The sequence below is a fragment of the Lepisosteus oculatus genome, chromosome 21 (assembly GCF_040954835.1).
Source record: "Lepisosteus oculatus isolate fLepOcu1 chromosome 21, fLepOcu1.hap2, whole genome shotgun sequence".
Taxonomy (NCBI): domain Eukaryota; kingdom Metazoa; phylum Chordata; class Actinopteri; order Semionotiformes; family Lepisosteidae; genus Lepisosteus; species Lepisosteus oculatus.
In genome coordinates this window covers 11061520-11079275 of record NC_090716.1, presented here as the reverse complement: position 1 = coordinate 11079275, position 17756 = coordinate 11061520, and the positions used below count along the sequence as shown (strand labels likewise).

The following is a 17756-nucleotide window of genomic DNA, read 5'->3' as shown; positions in this document are numbered from 1 at the left end:
CTTTGAGCCCTTTTGAGTTCAAGCGCCGGTTGAGTTTGAAGACTTGCATGTTGTGGGTATGATTCTGGACCATTCCTTTTGTCCAGAACTCCCGGACTTTCATGTCTTCTTGCGAAAATCTGACCCATTTAACTTCCTTCACACATGCAGGCCTGCTGTGACATCATAGAATGGACACTCCTCCAGTCAGTGCTGAACCGCTTGTGTGCTGATTGGCTGGATGGCTGAAGGAGACTGCATCTCTTACTCCTTGTGTGGGTACAGGGGTTGTTGCCAGGAGCCAAGAGTGTTTCCAGATTGAGTGACAGTTGTAGTTCTATAATATTAGAAATTAAAAAGGGCATCTTTGGTACTGGCATGCCTTTTATTTGTTTTTGTGTACTAAATATTAAAAAAGGGAGGTACTCCTACTTGTCACAATAGGACGAGTCCATAGTGAATTGTTGAATTATCTCTTTGGGCAGCAGAAATGCTTGAACTGGAAGCAGTGTGTATTTCAAATAATTCTGAAACACCGTACCAGAATGGTAGATTGTGACGGTGATGGTGGGGGATTAAAATGTGCACCATTTCTCCCAGTTTTCAGTGGTGTTGGTGGGGCATCTTCTGCCTCATTCCTGTGGCCCCACTGGTGGGGAAAAATGTTCCACGACTGAGTCTGAAATCTCTAAATAACAGAGTCTTGTTTACTACACAGAAATCCAATTAATTCCTTTGATTGTTACACATGTGATGATTTATGTGCAGTTATTTTTTTAAATTACTGTAAAAAAAACAAATAATTCCTCTTGCTCTTTGTGCTTTCAGGCTGGAACTGCGGGAGTGAGAATCTATTTATTTACATGCCATATCCTAGTAATCATTGAATTATCTGAGCCTGATTATCTCTGTAATAGCATTGATATTATTAGCTACATAAACATACTCTATAAAAGAAAGAAAAAAATCTTGGATTAGTTCAAGACAGTGCTTCAGTTTTTCAATCACTGGGATGCGTGGGTGCTCTTCATTTTTTTTTAGTTCTTAAGTTTTGAACCAATGTCTTTTTGATTACCATAATCTATCCTTGTCCTCTGTTGATTTTGCTTTATGTCACAAAGCTTAGTTTCATGACTTATCAGCATTAATGATTAAAGACTTACAGTATCCAGTTGTCCTGAGTCACGCAGTAGCTATCCCTTCTGAAGAGAATAGGCTTGACAATAGGCAACTGAAGACTGACATTTGTCATGATAGCTGAGTCATCACAGTACAGAACAAAAAAAAACAGCTGGACAGCAGAGATCTGAAATGTTGACAGAATTAGAGTGTTAAACAGTATTTCTGACTTTATCATGTTTAGCGATTAGTAAATCTTCAGTACCCCAGATGTCTTAGGGAAGACAAACTCGAACTGTTCCAGATACCTGATCACACTTCTTAGACTCTGGAGTGGCAACATTACAGATCAGTATATTACAGATGGCAATAAACCTTCCTGTTCAGACACCCTTGAAGAACTATTGGAGAATCTCTCAGCCTCTGAAAAGTGTTGTTTTATGTAGGTACCAGAAATGCCACGTGCCTCAGGACGCTTTACTGCCCTCCAGTGAAGACAGGCTCTGTGAAAGAGGGACAAATCCAGTGGGGGGCATTCAGACTACAGCACCATCACCCTTGTGTTTCAGCACGGTGTTGGTGGCTTACAGGTACCTGTCAGATAGGACTTTTTTACCTGTGTGAGCTGTTCACAGGAGGCCTGAGCACTGGTCTCATCCATTCAAATCCTCTTCATACAGTTTACAACAAAAAGACTTGTGGCAACTGGCTAACCAGTGTGCAAATGGAAAAGGAGAATGCACAGGTGCTGTTGCAGAGGAAGTAATGGCAGTCTGAGGTGATAAGGGCCAATTCCAAACTGGGAGGATTAAACATAAATTGTATGAAGCTTAGAAAAAATGTAGCTACCAAGGAAATTTCCAGTAAAACAAGGTAATAAAGTGTGTCTTGGGCTTCTCTCCTTTTTCTTTTGAACAGGTGATGAACCGATCAGGAGAATTCATCTCAGCGCCTCACATTCCAGACACTGTTCTTGTTCACATTGCAGAGCTGATGCAGCGATGGACTAATGATCTCTTTGTGTCTGCGGTAAGGTGCAATATCTCTGTGTTGACCACTATACAAGATTTGTACTAGTCCTAATCTGAAACGTCCAGCGCAAGAGAGATTCATGCTTTTGTGTGCTCAGTATTGTAGACTGGAAGTCCGTGAAGTTGTTCAAATTCAAATGTTATTGGTTCTACTACTCTTTCTTTTTTCCAGTTTTATGCGCCAAGTATATCTGACTTTTAATAAACTTCAAATATTCAAAACTGATCATTAATATTAGCTTTAAATTCATTTAAATGCACCTTGTGAGTTTATACTTTACAAAAGAGGTGCCTTTGGTGTTAATGTAAGCAACGGCTTACAAAGGCTTAAATATATATCTTAGTATCTGGATAAAATGAAATAAATAAAACAGTATTCTTCCTTCAGGTGCAAGGAAATTCCTCCCAGCTTTCTCTCTTTCAGGGTCAGTGTTAAACCACTTTTTTCCCCATTTACATTGATCTATATCCAGTGCTATCTTTAAAACAGTTTGTATGATTAGGTCTTTGCCATTTAAATTTACCCACATAAAAGTTACATTTAGGTTTTTTTGTTAGTTAGAGGCACAGTATTACTGCCCCCTGCTGATGACATGAACACCAGATAGTCTATAGCCTTCTTCCTCCACCCTAATGACAATGCAGTCATTTCTCCCTGTGATGGATCCAGCCACTACCCCCAGTCAGTGCACTGGAGTATTCTCAGGAGCGTTTTTATGCTTCATATAGAAAGCAGTAGGAGAAAGAGCCATGACGGACCCTGCCTAGTGGTTTAAGTTTCCATGTTAAAAATACCCCCCTTAGACCTCTTCTGTATTGGATTGTTAAGGACCAAATGTATAAAATGTTGTCAAAACTGTCTGTTGGACACTACTCTATCTTATAAGAAAGCCATCTTGAAACCTCTGCAAATCCATCTGATTTATAGCCTGTTTTAAAGATTTAAAATGAGAAAATGTTTTTGTCAAATGTTTCAATCTGTAGGTATTTTTACATTTATTATATGGACAAGATTTGTTTGCAAATAGTTAATATGACACAAAAAGCAATAGCTTTGAAACAGCTTTATCTTTTCATTTAATAAAACAATGGACCACTTTGTACCAAACACGATAAGCATACATATGGATGGGGAATAAAAGCCGATCTGCAACGTTTCTTTTTAATAACTTCAGGGATACAAACTCTTGAAATTTCTGTACACAGATCATGGAATTAAAAAAAAAATGAAGCAAAACATTTATCTATTCTTTCATTTCTTAGACAATGAACTGTGTTAAAGATCATTGTGAATTATTTTTTCATTTAAAAAGGTACACATTGAAATGATTTACATCTGTTTGATGGCCACTTTTAAAATAATCCTTTCTCCAGACTAGTTTACCATTCTATAAGAAGAAAACATACAGAAATGCAGAAGGAGAGAATACAGTGTCTGGCCCATTCCAGAGAAATACCCATAATTGCTCATCTCAGTTAATGTTTCATTGGTCCAGTAAAATTTAGGTGAATTGTAGACCACATAGAAAATCCCCTAGGTGTTTTGATACATAAATTGATTAAGACAGTGCCATGTTAAATCATGTATAGTACAAACCTTCCCAAATATAAATTAAGCATACCCAATATAAATATTTGGAAACAAAATTAAAAAGCCCTGGATTGAAAATTTTCCTGGATAATAAACACTTGCTGCATTTTGGTCCTTAACTTGCTCCCCTTTCCTAGACTTACATGATGCAGAGGACTTGTTCTCGCCGTCCTGCATGCACATCTTCAAAAAAATCCATCCCCTTTCTAAGCTAGAGCCTATCCCATCATGCAACGGGCAAAAGGCAGGATACAGCCCTGGACGGCACGCCAGTCCACCACAGGGCGCACACACAGACACCATGCTGTCACACCAGGGCCAGTTTTCTGGGAAGCTTATTAAGTTAACAATAGATCTGGGAGGAAACCCATGCAAACGCAGAGAGAACATACAGACTCCACTCGGATAGCACCCCAGATCTGGAACTGAACCCAGGGCTCCAGCACTGTGAAGGAGCTACCCACTGCAGGAGCATGCCGCTCTGAAAACTGAGAGGCAGAAATTAATCTCTCCAAGTTTTCAGCGTTTAAATACAAACGTGCAATAAAACTTCTTAGTAACTTATTATTGACATTTTACATTTTATTCTTATTCATACAGGATGAAATAAAATTAAAAGACTTGTAGGAAGGGTACCCCAACTCAAAAAGAAGCAGCTGAACATTGTGTATTGAATTGCACTCGTATCTTTTCACTGTTTGACCTTAAATGTATTATTGAAGTAGAACCCAAACCAAAATGATTAGTTTTTAAGTAAAACATAAATGTTTTAAATTTATATGAATAAAAAGTTTTGGGGCCATTCAAATATAGACTGAAGAAACAGTGCATTACATTGTTTTATTATTTTCAAATAACTCAAAAGATGGTCATTAACAAATGCATTATGTATATACAAAAAGGAAATCCCACACTAATTAAAATGAAAGCTATTTAAATTAAAAGACTATATAATGGCATATGAACTGTAAATAGTCTTACTGTACACCTAATCATCATATGAACACCACGTGTTTGTATCCACAAAACAGTAATCAAGTGTTTTTGCCACCAAGTTGGTTTCTGAATGACTTATTTTGTAGCACAGAAAGCTCTGTACATTCAGACTTTTTTTCATGCAAGTATAATTTGAACCCCAAATCACTTAGCACATTATATATCCTGAGACCACATTCTGCTAAATAACGGGACTTGATAAATATGAGTCAAGGAAAATAAGACATGCATTGCAAAGTTACTGATAGAAACAAATGTCTAATAATAGTTTTTAGTTACAAATTATTTTTGTGAGTGGGGAGTGTTTTCATGTTTAGCATTGACCACCATTAATAATATGGTATATGATCATGTCTCCCTTAGTTTAATAAAAAAACAGTTGGAAAATGTGACAGTCTTAACAAGTTTTTGTTTAATATTAGAATTTATGACCTTTTACCAAAAGGTATAGGTTCAAATTACCTTACCATAAAAAAAACATATATTGCACTTTCTGTAGCACAAAATATAGCAAGGAACCAATTTTTATACATCAAGGATTAATCCTGCAATTTTCAGAGTACACAAATTACCTTGGCTTATAAACCACACATATTGCACTTTATGAAGCACAAAATAGATTGTAAGGAACCTTCTTTATTCATCTTACTCATAGGATTAATTGTAAAATATTATTCAGCCTGGATAAATAATAAAACATACCGTTGTAGGAAAAAAAACAAGATTGAAACCTTTAAGACCAAAGACAGCAATTAAGAATCGGACTGATCCTCATGTTGCAATTGTTAGGTGATCTTGGACATCTTTCTTTGCAAGAGCAACAGATCCGTCTCCAAAGTTGTGGTTTTAAATAATTTACCATCTTTACAGTTCATACCCTGACAATGAAATTAAACGGTAACAGGGGAAACAGAATTATGCAAGGATTTCTTTTCCAAATCATTTGCAGGTCGTCGTGTGTATGTGTACGTCTGCGCTGCTCACGGGCTGCGTGTACACACGGCCACATACATACAGTACGTACTGTACCCAAAAGGCACAACGATTAGGGGTGAGACTGTATCTCCTCCTTCTGTCCCGGAGGTAGAGGCTCATTATTTCCTGCCGGTGGAGCTGGGGGTGCATTCCCACCTTCTGAACAACAAAGAAGGTTAAACAGTCATTTAGAAGCAAATGTGTGTCTGCAACTGTTCAGAACTGTTCTGAGGTTTTCTAGCATTAAAAGGGTATGAACTGTTATGTACTCAACAAAAGTACAGTTAAAAAATACTCTATATTGTAAGGCAACATTGTTATAAATGTCTAAAGACTTATTTCATGGTTTTCTTATTAAGAAATTTACTAAATGGGAAGTTCTACTCACCATTATCCTCTGGGGGAGCCTGATCTTTTTGACTTTTTAACTTCTCCATGTGTTGTACAGCCTGGGAGGGACAGTAAGAAAAGATTATTGCAGCATTTGAAAGTGATTGCAAGGTGTAATGTTTATTGCTGATACCTTAACCTCATGACAAACCCCTAGGAGGAAAATGCTTTTTAATTTTAAGTGGTACTTTTTAACTTTTTTTCTCCTTCTGCAGACTCTGTCTTGATGCATGTCAGAAAGGTAAATGCAATTGTTCCTTTGTACTTTCATCTTCTTCACTGTCACAAGCACCATAGGCACGGTGACCCCATTTTCATTCTTAACAGTAGGCAGGAAGTAATACTGGACTCGTAAAGTTTACACTGATTGTTGACATAAAGCGCAAAACTGTAGCTAATGAGAATCGTTGCCATTGAAAACACAAATCGGGTCAGGTGAGGATGTGGATTCGAGCTGAGGGGGCTTACAGGGGAAAGGCCAAAACTACCCCAGTTCAGGTGAAACCTTTCAATTGTCACATAGGAAGGGCACCCATCTTAATCACCTGGATTTGTCTGCCTCAGCGCCTTTAGGGAGGCTCCTGCACCCAGAAGCTTCTCAACACCACAGAAATGTAACCCCAATATTCTAAAATGCTTTGGAATGTGTCTTTTGCACTTCAGTACAAAAACAAAATGCAACACCTTCTCTCACCTTTAATCGGTGTAAAGGTGTCTTTTGAAAACCAAACATAACGTGCAAAATGCACACATGATTTCACAAACTCCTCTGGGCACCACAATTGCTTCTGGGCTCCCTGCTCTACAGGCGTCTCACCTGCTGAAGTTCCAGCTTCTGAGCGTTCAGCTGTTCCTGTTGTCTCTCAAGCTCTTCCTTTTGTTTCTGTAGATCAGCTGATTTTTGGTTCAGGTCTTGCTCCTCTTTGGCAAGCTGTTCCTCAAATTCCTTGAGCTCTTCATCTGTGTAAGCAGGATTTTGTTCCAGGGTCTAAAAGAACTGACATCTTAGGCACAGTTGCTGAACAACTATTTGCATAAATAAAATAAGTCCAATGTATATAGGTATTGGCTTTTTAAGCATTAGTTGAGGTTCAGATGTCCAATAACTTTAAGAAACTTGATTCGGGATTTGTATGCCTGAAACCTACAACTACTGTGTCTTTTAAAAAGGTTTATGTAATTGAGATAAAACTAACTTACAACTATACAATAAATTTACAAATCAATCAGAAATTATAAAAGACAAAATAAGCCTTACCTCCCAGCTTTCTGGCTCCAAGAATTCCTTTTTCTTTGTAGCGACTAAGAACTCATCTAAAGAAACCAGTCTGTCCTTGTTTATGTCAACCTGTTAACAACAGCAACCATACAATTAGAAACCCTTTTTCACTTGTACATTCAGGAAAAGCAACTTAGTTTCTGTAAAGCAGACACTCAGAAGACTTTGAGTGTTGTTTAGTACTCATAGCAATGCATAGGTTGAATTTTTTTAATAACAATTTTTCTTATTTTACCTTATCCCCTCCCACTTCGTATTCAACAGCTGTTAAAAAAATTGCTAATACACTCGAATTGGTTTTACTGCAAGCCTGAGAAGACCTTGCAGGAGCAGCTGTACTCACCTGAAATCCAGTGTCTGTTGTCACCGCATGGTAGCAGATGCCTGGCAAGGTGCTGTTCCAAAGATTCCCTAGCTAACTTGACCTGCCCAGTCCCACTGACACCTGGCTGGTACCAGGAGTACCAGTCAAATTCATCTAATGATGTAGATCAGACATAGGCCTCCAAAACCAATTTCCTTTACGAGTTAAGTCAATAGAAATCCCTCTGCATACTTCTCTTTCCTTTTGGAATCAAGACTTTTTTATTGTATATCCAACCGATTTGGAATTACCATTTATTATAACGAAGACTTATGGAAACCCATCCACAGTTGGGTAGTGGCCAGACCCAGGCTGCAACTGACATGAGGTGGTGTTTTAAAACTGCCAGAGGACACATCAATGTGATTCCCAAAAAAAGTCACAATTTTTTTAAGGTTGTCTTTAGAATCACCTCATTCATGACATGTTCCCTCATTCTGAGTCTCTCCTCTTCCATCTCCACCATGTCATCTTCTTCATTAGTGGGGTCATAGAGCTTCTCTAACTAGGATCGCAGGAAAAACATCCATATTATTTAAGACTACTTGCTCTTCCTACACAGGGAAATAACAGGATTTCTTTATTATTCTATTTCACAATTTATGCAAAAATGTAAACGGAAGCACAAAACATGAGGCTGAATCCAAATAATTATCATTTTTTTAAATTTTAATTTTTTAAAGCTTTTCTTTAGAAATATACTATATTTTAAACTAAAATGTTACCCACTTTTCATTAACTGAAACAACTTTTCATTTTTCTCCGAGTCAAAAGAAATGACATCGTGCAATTGGTTTCTTCTTCACTTTAATGGAAATGCTATAAACCCAAGATGTACCTCTTTTGTAAAAAGGGCTTCCAACTCCTGTTCATCAAAGTAACCGTCTCCATTGGTATCTGTGAAAACATGGTTAAACAGTTTGCTTTAAAAAAAGGAATGCCGTTTTATTTTACAACCTTAAAGGCTGGTTGATGGCAATCCCTCGTTAAGTTTTAAATTAAAAAGATTTCTTTGGGCACTCTCCGGAAGTCCTCAATATCTGCTTACCATGCAGGTTAAAGAAAGTCTTTGGGTCAAAATCTTCCGGATCCAGGCCATCAGCTTCCTCCCAGACTTCCTTCAGTTGGTCCTGACTACCCTATGCACCAAAGAACAGCATATCACACCAAAGTACATTCACACTGTCCCTGTCACAGTGTGCTTATAACATCTTTATGAAAAAGAAAAACCTAGGACATCTAGACTCAAATTCCAAATATTTTTGCAGTATCTTACACCTTCAGAATTCTAGGAAGAAATAAAATATAAGTAAGCTATGAGCTTTCTGGGCAGGAGAACATTTAAAAAATTTGCCTCAAAAACAAATATACAATAAAATTCACCTACAACAATAATTTGTCTTCATACCTGCAATAGTCTGCCGAAGCAAACATACATTTTATAAGAAATGCTTTGAGAGTGTTTCACCACTTCGCACGCTGTGAGAGTTTTGCTTGTGGGGGAACGGTGCCGCTCCGTACCGGGTGGTTGATTTTGGGGTGGTCGGCGTGCTTCTTCTTCAGTTCTTCATAGTGCTCCTCCTCCTTCTGCCGGTTCTCTTCGTCGAGCGTCCTCAGGTGCTCTCTCCGCTCGTGCTCCTTCATCATCTCGTACCTCTTGAACTCCTCGTGCCGCTCCTTGTCGTAGTTTTCAAGATCCCTCGTGGCCTGGAGGCAGAGGTTCACTGTGTCACCCGCTTGTGGAGGCGATATGGGCCAACGGCCTCGAGGTGTTTTTTTTAAGGTTTTATTTCCTAACTTCTTAAGCATCGCCCGTTTGACCATGTTCACTGCACCTCCCACATGAGACAAGTCGGGTAAACCTGGAGTGTTTTGTATGAATATCACACTACTTGTGAAGAAAATAAACTGCACATTTTAGAAAAAAAACAGATTAAAAAATTAATATTTTTTATTAAAGGGTACTTTGCTTGAGCGCTCTGAAGCAATAGTCCAGCAGGTTTCATACTATAAATCTCTACAGACTAGGAATTAAGACAAAGAAGTGTTAAACTGGTTTAATAAAGTTCAGTGACACTGAACACAAACGAGATGGAGCCACAGCCCTGGGGACCCCAGGTATGGGCCATTTCTTACCGATTTAATCAGCCTGTCCAAGTCATCAACTTCAAAAGTGTGAGGGTTCATGTGGTTCAGGTATTCAAACTGCTTCAGCAGGGCTTGATGGTCAATTGCCATGTCTAGGAGAATTTCAGGCAGAAGGAAGGAGGAAAGGTTAGGAATACACAAAAACAGCATTTTATATTAAGCCACCCAGGAGCACCACTCCAGCTGGTGTTCTTAACAGTGTACAAGATAGCATCTGCAACCCAGATGTTCTCTGACACACCATTTAGTTTTAGTAGCAGGAGCTGGGTTTTCTTTGTGGGCACTACATTTCTTTTTTATTAACGTTCTTTAAGAAATGCTCATCTGGTAGATTTATAAATGGGTAATGCAGCTACTAGCTATACAATACTAGAGTAGAATTCACCAGGTAAGAGTTAAACAATGTAAATCACCAAATTAGCATTACTGCAGAGTCTACACTTTAGTTCTGTTTCTGCTAGGATTGAAGTACAATTGGATTCAAAGGCTCCCTGGTGGCTCAGTTGGCAGAGGTGCTTGTTCCAAGTACAGGTAGGGGTCTATGATCATAAATGTAAAAGGGTTTAAGAACTGGTACATGAATTGCTAGATGGACATTTCTACATGGAGTGTCGTATAACCAGGACTTCATTTCTTTACTTATAACTGAAAACTCCTCAAATATTTTACAGGGATGTATTGAAACTAAAAGTACATACTAAAACTTCATATCAGGCCAACATATTATAATGCTGTTCACTGACATTTTCCACTACTGCTAGGAATTTACTGGAATCTGCAAATGACCTCAGATGCCCAGCAACACATGTTGTCTGTCCTACACTGTTGCGTAAACACCAAAAGGGGTTGTAAATTTTGGTACATCTGGTATATTCAGCTGTTCAAACAGACGCAGTTAGATACAGTCAGACAGCTGTGGACATGCTGTCCTGACTCAAAGCCTATTTACGTTTTTGAACTGATATTGCATGTGACTTTCAGGTAGCAAACCTTCAAACACCTCTAAAAGTCACATCAGGCCCTTTTTCCTTTTAAAGCTAGGAACTTGATATTTTTCTATAATCACAATCTTTGTTATAGCTTATTTATTTCTATGAAACAAAAACTGTAAAAAAAAAGTGAGGTTACAGGTAAATAGGAGAGATGTATTCCTCTCCTACTGCCCTTAAAGAAGACAAAATACATCCAAATAAACGAATAATGAAAAAAAAACAACACAAAGAATGCAAAAATATGCTGCATGATAATTCACCGTGACAGTAAGTCAGGATTTTATATTTTGGCAGCAGTTGATGTTTGAACTATAGTTTTCACCGATATAGTGAATACTATCTACTTGCCAGTTTAAATGTAAAACACATGTAATATAGTATAATATTAGATAATAATCTACTTACAAGTTACAAGGGTTTAGACTCAATACAATCAGAAATAAAAGGCCCAGGTTGTATCCAAGTCTGAGCAATTGCAGTAAAGTTTTTCAAAAGAGACATGGTCTTTCATTTATATTTCTTTGTAAAATGTTTTTTACCCTCATCTTTTTGTCTGAGGTGTTGCTGAGTATGTCTGGCATTGTGCCATAGTAAGGTTTAGTTTCTGGAGAATACCTTTTCCCCCTTCAATATCTTGCTTGGCTTTGATCAGGGTCCGCAACCTGCTCACTTCCTGCCTCTTCAACTCATCCAGCTTTGTTCTCACATTGTGACTGACGAAATCCAGCTCTTTGGCTAGTTTTCCTTTCTGGAAAATCAGAAGCACATTAGAGGGATAGGAGAGTTGTTTAACAGACTAAGGAGTTTTAAAGCGCCATTTCCACTCCATCCCTGTGGAAAGAGAACAAGTAAATAATAGTTACGTGATCCCTACAAAACACATTACAAGATACACAGCTGGAAATGTCCTGTACAAGTTACAAGAACCGTTTTGCTTTTTTTTATTCTATCCGTAAATTGTAAACCACAAATTCTATTAGCGAGTTGTTTGTGAAAACGGAAATGAAAAGCACATTCAGACAAGTAAAAATGGATGAAAGGGTGTTAAGACTTTAACGATAATATTCTCTTAGGAAATAACAGCAAAACTCCATAACATTTAGTTTAACCATGATACCTTTTGCTTACTGTTAACCATGTTTTTAAGTACAGTACGTTTATCTTACACCAGGGCAGTGTTTGGTTGGCTCAGCTCAACAAAACAGCCAGTGTGAATAGCACTGTACTACAAAGGCTTGGGTATGCTTGGAAGAAAAAGGAATTACTCTGGTCTTCCAACTCTGATCTGTCCAAATGTAGTGTTAATGCAATGGAACAGCTGTACAAAGAACTTTATTGAATTAATACTTTTTTTCCTGGAAAGGAGTGTGTTTGTTACACCTGCCATTGCAAGGATGAAAGCAATTTGAAATTGGCCCTTGTGTTATATGAACAGAAGTCGTATAGTAGCCGATTATTGAAAGCAGTATTGTTGCTTGACAGTTAGTGACTTGTACCGCAATGAGTGGAAACCTCTGTACTCTTGCTATCAAGAAGGAAGTGACAATGCACAAAGTCTGCCAAGTTAACAGGCCGTGTTCCTAAATCACACCAAAGTTCTTCCGACAAATACTATCCATGTGGAAACCTTTAATATACATGTGTAAGGAAGGGTCTATGGATATATGGATATCTGGGCCCCTTGCTCTTCAGCATTTACATGTTCCAACTTGGTCAGCTTTTAAGATCACATGGCCTCAGCTTTCATTTTTACGCTGACGATACTCAAATATAGATCCATACCAAACCCGACACTGATGTGGCTGTCTCTATTCTATCTAATTGCATCTCTGACATAAAAATTTGGATGACTCAAAACTTCCTTCATCTTAACTGTGACAAGACTGAAGTCATGCTTATTGGTACCCCCCATCAACTTCGTAAAGCCAGTCCTGTAACCCTGTCTGTAGATGGCTCTGTACTTGAGCTTCAATCAAAATTGAAAAACCTTGGGGTTATATTCGATTCTGGCTTAACATTCGACCCACATGTACAGCATACTGTCAAAACATTTTTTTCACCTTAGAAATATCGCAAGACTACGCCCTATGCTATCATTAACTGTGGCTGAAAAGCTGATTAACATATTTGTATTCTCTCAAATTGACTACTGCAATGCTCTACTCCCTGGGGTATCTAAATCTACTCTGAACAAGCTGCAGTATGTCCAAAATTCAGCAGCCAGAATCCTGACCAGGCCTAGTGCAAGTGTTCACATTACTCCTATCCTGGAGTCCTTGCACTGGCTTCCGGTCAAATTCCGCATAGACTTTAAAATCCTCATTCTCACCTATAAGGCTTTACATGGCTTAGCACCTCAATACCTGTCTGAACTTTTATCACCCTACTCCCCACCTCGCAACTTCCGCTCTTCAAATTCTGCCCTCCTTACTGTCCCCCAAGCCCGTGTACATTGTATGGGCGACAGGGCCTTCTCCTGCTATGCCCCAAAGCTCTGGAACTCTTTGCACAAGAATATTAGAGAGTCACCTTCTCTAAACTCCTTCAAATCCAGACTCAAAACCTTCTTCTTCAGAAAAGCCTTTACTTAACTGGTTCCATTCTTCACCCCTCTGCTCTTCTTAATACCACCTTCCACGGTCTCCTCTATTGTTATTGTTGTATTGCTGTAATTATAATTGTGTCCTATCTTGTGAAATCTTCTTATTTATTGTTGTAGTCTTCTTATTTATTGTTATTGTCATCCTGTAAAGCGCTTTGAGAAGCCACCTTTAAAGGTGCTATATAAAATAAAGTTTATTATTATTATCATTATTATTATTATATGTGAAATGCCTTTAGAAAATAGATGTGGTTGCTAGGGAGTAGAATGCACCATTAAATTGCAGAAAATAGAAATGTAAAACAAAGTGACTTCTACTGAAAATGTAATTACAGTTTTACGTGGGTACTACGAAAATCGATCATTTTAAAACACTGTTCTTTTCCAGAATATTTTCTTTTGTTCCTTAATCGCCTTTGCTTTTCAAAGTTTCTGAATCGTTTACTTGGTGTAGGTAATTCCAATAAAAAAAAACTTTTAAGTACAAATACTATTGTCATGTCGTGTCATTTGCCAAACCACTTTATACCATGCGGTGTCGCGGGAAGCTGGAGCCTACCCGGCAAGCAACAAGCGCAAGGCAGGGTACGCCCTGGACGGGGCACAAGTTAAATCCAGCCATATAATTTAGCTTCGCAGGTGTTTACATTATATACGTGCCAACAACAATTTTTTTTCCAGAAAGATTTTTGAAAGCTTTTTAAAATGCAGTGCTCCCATGCTGCATTCTTTTCAATCACCACATAGTCCATCTTTTGTTCTGCTCTGATCCAATTTGTTCGCTTGGCTTGGCTTCACTAGGTTCATGCTGCAGCAAGCCTTTCTCCTTGATAAGGCAAGTATGGTCGACAACCACTTGACTGCACTGTGGTCACATTTCTTTCTAAACAAATGAAGTAGGACTCTTGTCCAGAATGTCTAGGAACATTTTTTAATCATTTAATCTTTGTGTACAACATGCCTTTTTTGTGCCTTTTGTTTTTCATTTATACTTGTTATACTTTTACTAAACAATCTAATGTAACAACATTAAATTTGAGGTTCATTACAGAAAAGGGAACACGAATACCACAGAAACCAACACTTGCAGAACATAAATATACTAAAACTTAAGATATTCTAAAACTGGCAGCACAAGACAGAAAATGAAACAGGCAGAACAAGAATGTTCGCCTTATGGTAGTTAAAGCACAGTAAATGACAATTCAGCACTCATTTTTTACAACAATCTTTAACCTTGAAGAAAAAAATGCATTAATGCCCAACACCAAGAAATAGTGAATAAAACCAGTGCTGTACCTTGATGTCCTCCATGTCTGTGTTGTGCAGCTTCTCTCTGAAATGTTGGTCTTTTTCTAGAAAATCAATGACTTCCCTGAGGTAACGGTCATAGTGCAGTCCAGTGTCCTGACACAGAAAGCCAAAATGTTCATGCAGGGTGAAGCAGATGAAATCCGCTTGCTAATTTACTGAATTATCGACTGAGTCATCTGTTGATGCATCCTTAAATAAAGAGCACTAACGAATCCTGGGGAATAAACTTAAAAAAAACAATAGCAGTACACCTGCTACAAACAATATCATTCAAACTCTGCATATTTCTGACTCAGTCAGAAATGCATACTGTATATCTGAGTAAAGCCGAAATGAAATGAAAAATTGATTTTGTGAAAGTATATTTTTTCCCTGCCATTATTTGACCTTTCTACATAAGACCCAAATGATTTGTTTCTATTATTTGCAAAGCAGGGCAATACCCATGAAATCGGCACTGAAAAAACTAAAACCAAATATCTCCACTTTTGCTGCCAGCCTGTAAAAGGCATATGGGTGACACAGATACAATATTTTGTGTTGATATAAGAATGTGCATTATGACAATGTATCATTTTGCTCAAGGCTTATCCTATTTGTACATTTAACATTACAAGTTAAACTTGCAACAGTGAATGTGGCACAAGAAGACGGCCAGAAAGTATGGAACTGTTTTTGCTTTGAGGCAATACGCCTCAAAATATTCATCAGCAATTAACATAATTATAAGTGTAATAAGCATAATTATTAGCTTAATAAGCTACAGTTCACTTTTAGCATTCCACCAAGCCTGGAGAGGCACTGACATTGGCTTAAGCTGAGTTGGTGAGAAACGAGAGGACAATTATTCACAGGAGTTAAACCTTTCCAAGAGAAAAACTGGTATTGTGTGAAGTCAGCATAACGAAGGAAAATAGATTTACTATTTCAGCATTCTAGCAACCACTTATTTATTTTAATACAGGTTTGAAAGGACACATGATTATTAATCAAAATATTTTGTGAGCCAACAGATGAGACAAGGATGAAAAGCACACTACTTTAAAATCGGAACAATTATTAAAATAAAATTCAAGATTTCTAAGGTCTCAAGAAAGAATGAACACAAGAAAGAATGGGAGATGCCAAAAGTAAGGGGAGAGATTTAGTAATCAGAAGGAGATTTAAAAATATATAAGAAACCGTAAAAGTAAAACAATACTATTGAGATTTTAAAAATGTTGAACTTCTGTCACAACCATATAACAGTAATATTCACCCACAGTGTTAATGTCATAAAGAAATGGGTGTATATCGTATCACCCAAACCAAAGTATTAACTATCTTCTTTCTTACTCTGGGGTAACTTCAATGCAATACGTTGTTTTTTTCTGCTTTTTCATCCTGCCACACTTACCACATTTTGTGTCTTTTCTTCTGGTTTCTCTGGTGGAGGGCTTACTTTTGTCTTGTCTATACTTATAGGCACGGCTTCAGCACAAATGAGCAGACAAGCGAGCACTAAACAGCAGTGGCTCAAGCCCACACTCCAACACATCTGGAATAAGAAGGAGACAAACTGGCTGGTGGAGCTCATTTGGATAACTCAGCATGAGTTACAAAACATATTATTGTATTAGCTAATGGGATAAGAGCCAAAGAAGCATTATAACTATACGTTTTCCTTTTATTTTAACAATAGTGAAAATCCTATCAGTATTTTCCATGATTACTAAAGACGAATTCCTAATGCAAGAAATTGTATAGGGCTAATAAAGTGATCTTAGTATTGGTTACAGTTTAGGACCGTCATACCATACCATATGGTAAAAATCACTTTTTACCATATGGTATCCTAAAATGGTTATTATGTACAGCTATTTGAATTTCTGACTCACTCAGTTCTTAAATTAAAATAAGTGGTGGTTAAATATCAGACTTTTTGTACAAACTGCTTTATAAAGTAATATCCAATCAAATATGTTAATTATTTGTTTGACTAACGTCCCGGAGGGGGGAAAAAAAGCATAGATTTGGCATTTGAAACAGAGGTGTAACCCAGTTTACATTAAGTGATGACAAACTGATAATTTAAGAACAAAACACTCCTGTTCAGCTCCATGAGATGTTGATGATTTCTAATAATATAAACACCTTCCTATATCCAAAAGCTATGCTATAATTGTGCATTAAATCAAATATTATAGAAGGGTGGAAGGTTTCAAAACTACACATCCTATATCACCATAATTATAGTTTTCTTCAAGGACTATTGAAATAGTCAAGTGCGTCTCATACTCGTTTTTGTTTGCTTGTATTCACACCTTACGGTTTTGCAAAACGACTAAGCCCGTTGGAAGAGTTTTGTCGGATTCAGTTTTACTCCTGCTGCACACTGACTTTAAAACCAAAAAAAAAAAAGGCAAACCAATGAGTGACTTAATGAGTGACGCCGGCCTCCGTGTTTCAGATCGGCGTTTGTTTTCCCCTCTCCGCTCTCCGGCTAAGCGTGGATAAACTGTCACATTTCCGAGGGATTCACCGTCGCTGTCCGTTTACGGTTTCGACTAGCTTCTAAATGCAGATGATGTTTCATACATAAATAATCGGAATCTGACTTTACACTATCTAAAAACTTGAAGACACATTCACATCTCGCTGTATTTACAACATCTGAGCACGCTAGACCCGGGATTTCTTTTCAACCCGACATCCAAAGGAGAGGGCTAGTTCACCCCCAAAAAAGTTGTACTATCCTAAAACGCAAAGAGCGCTATATCCGTAACGTATCGAAGTTCTTTCTCTTACTCTGTTAGCTGTCATCGCCTTTTTTTGAAAAAACAATCTTTCGTCGCTTCTTTGCAGGATCCTTCATTCACCTAGGTCTCCGCCGCAGCTCCAGTTATAGTTTTACTGTAACACAAACCAGAGCCTTTAACCCCGCCCCTTCCTACCCATGGCCCAGCCCAAACTCGCAAATACCATGGCAACCCTCCG

The 17756-nt window shown here is 37.9% G+C and overlaps 1 protein-coding gene across 1 annotated transcript; it reads right to left on the bottom strand.

Annotated features, from left to right (window-relative positions):
• Nucleotides 1-3178: 3178 nt before the first annotated feature.
• Nucleotides 3179-17692, bottom strand: LOC102693262 (nucleobindin-2). The gene is made up of 13 exons (XM_015338222.2): nt 17568-17692; nt 16177-16317; nt 14766-14873; nt 11480-11612; nt 9861-9964; nt 9246-9431; nt 8773-8863; nt 8563-8621; nt 8137-8229; nt 7340-7429; nt 6899-7069; nt 6080-6140; nt 3179-5850 (listed from the first exon to the last, which is right to left on the bottom strand). The coding sequence occupies exons 1-13, from the start codon at nt 17580-17582 to the stop codon at nt 5762-5764; spliced, it is 1341 nt and encodes a 446-aa protein (XP_015193708.1). The 5' UTR covers nt 17583-17692; the 3' UTR covers nt 3179-5761.
• Between the last annotated feature and the right edge of the window lie 64 nt (nt 17693-17756).

Excerpts from the sequence above, each read along its gene's own strand:
- LOC102693262 (XM_015338222.2), bottom strand. Across the intron at positions 7,070-7,339 it reads TGGAGCCAGAAAGCTGGGAG|ACCCTGGAACAAAATCCTGC; the intron begins GTAAGGCTTATT and ends CAGTTCTTTTAG. Across the intron at positions 5,851-6,079 it reads GGCTCCCCCAGAGGATAATG|AAGGTGGGAATGCACCCCCA; the intron begins GTGAGTAGAACT and ends TTTGTTGTTCAG.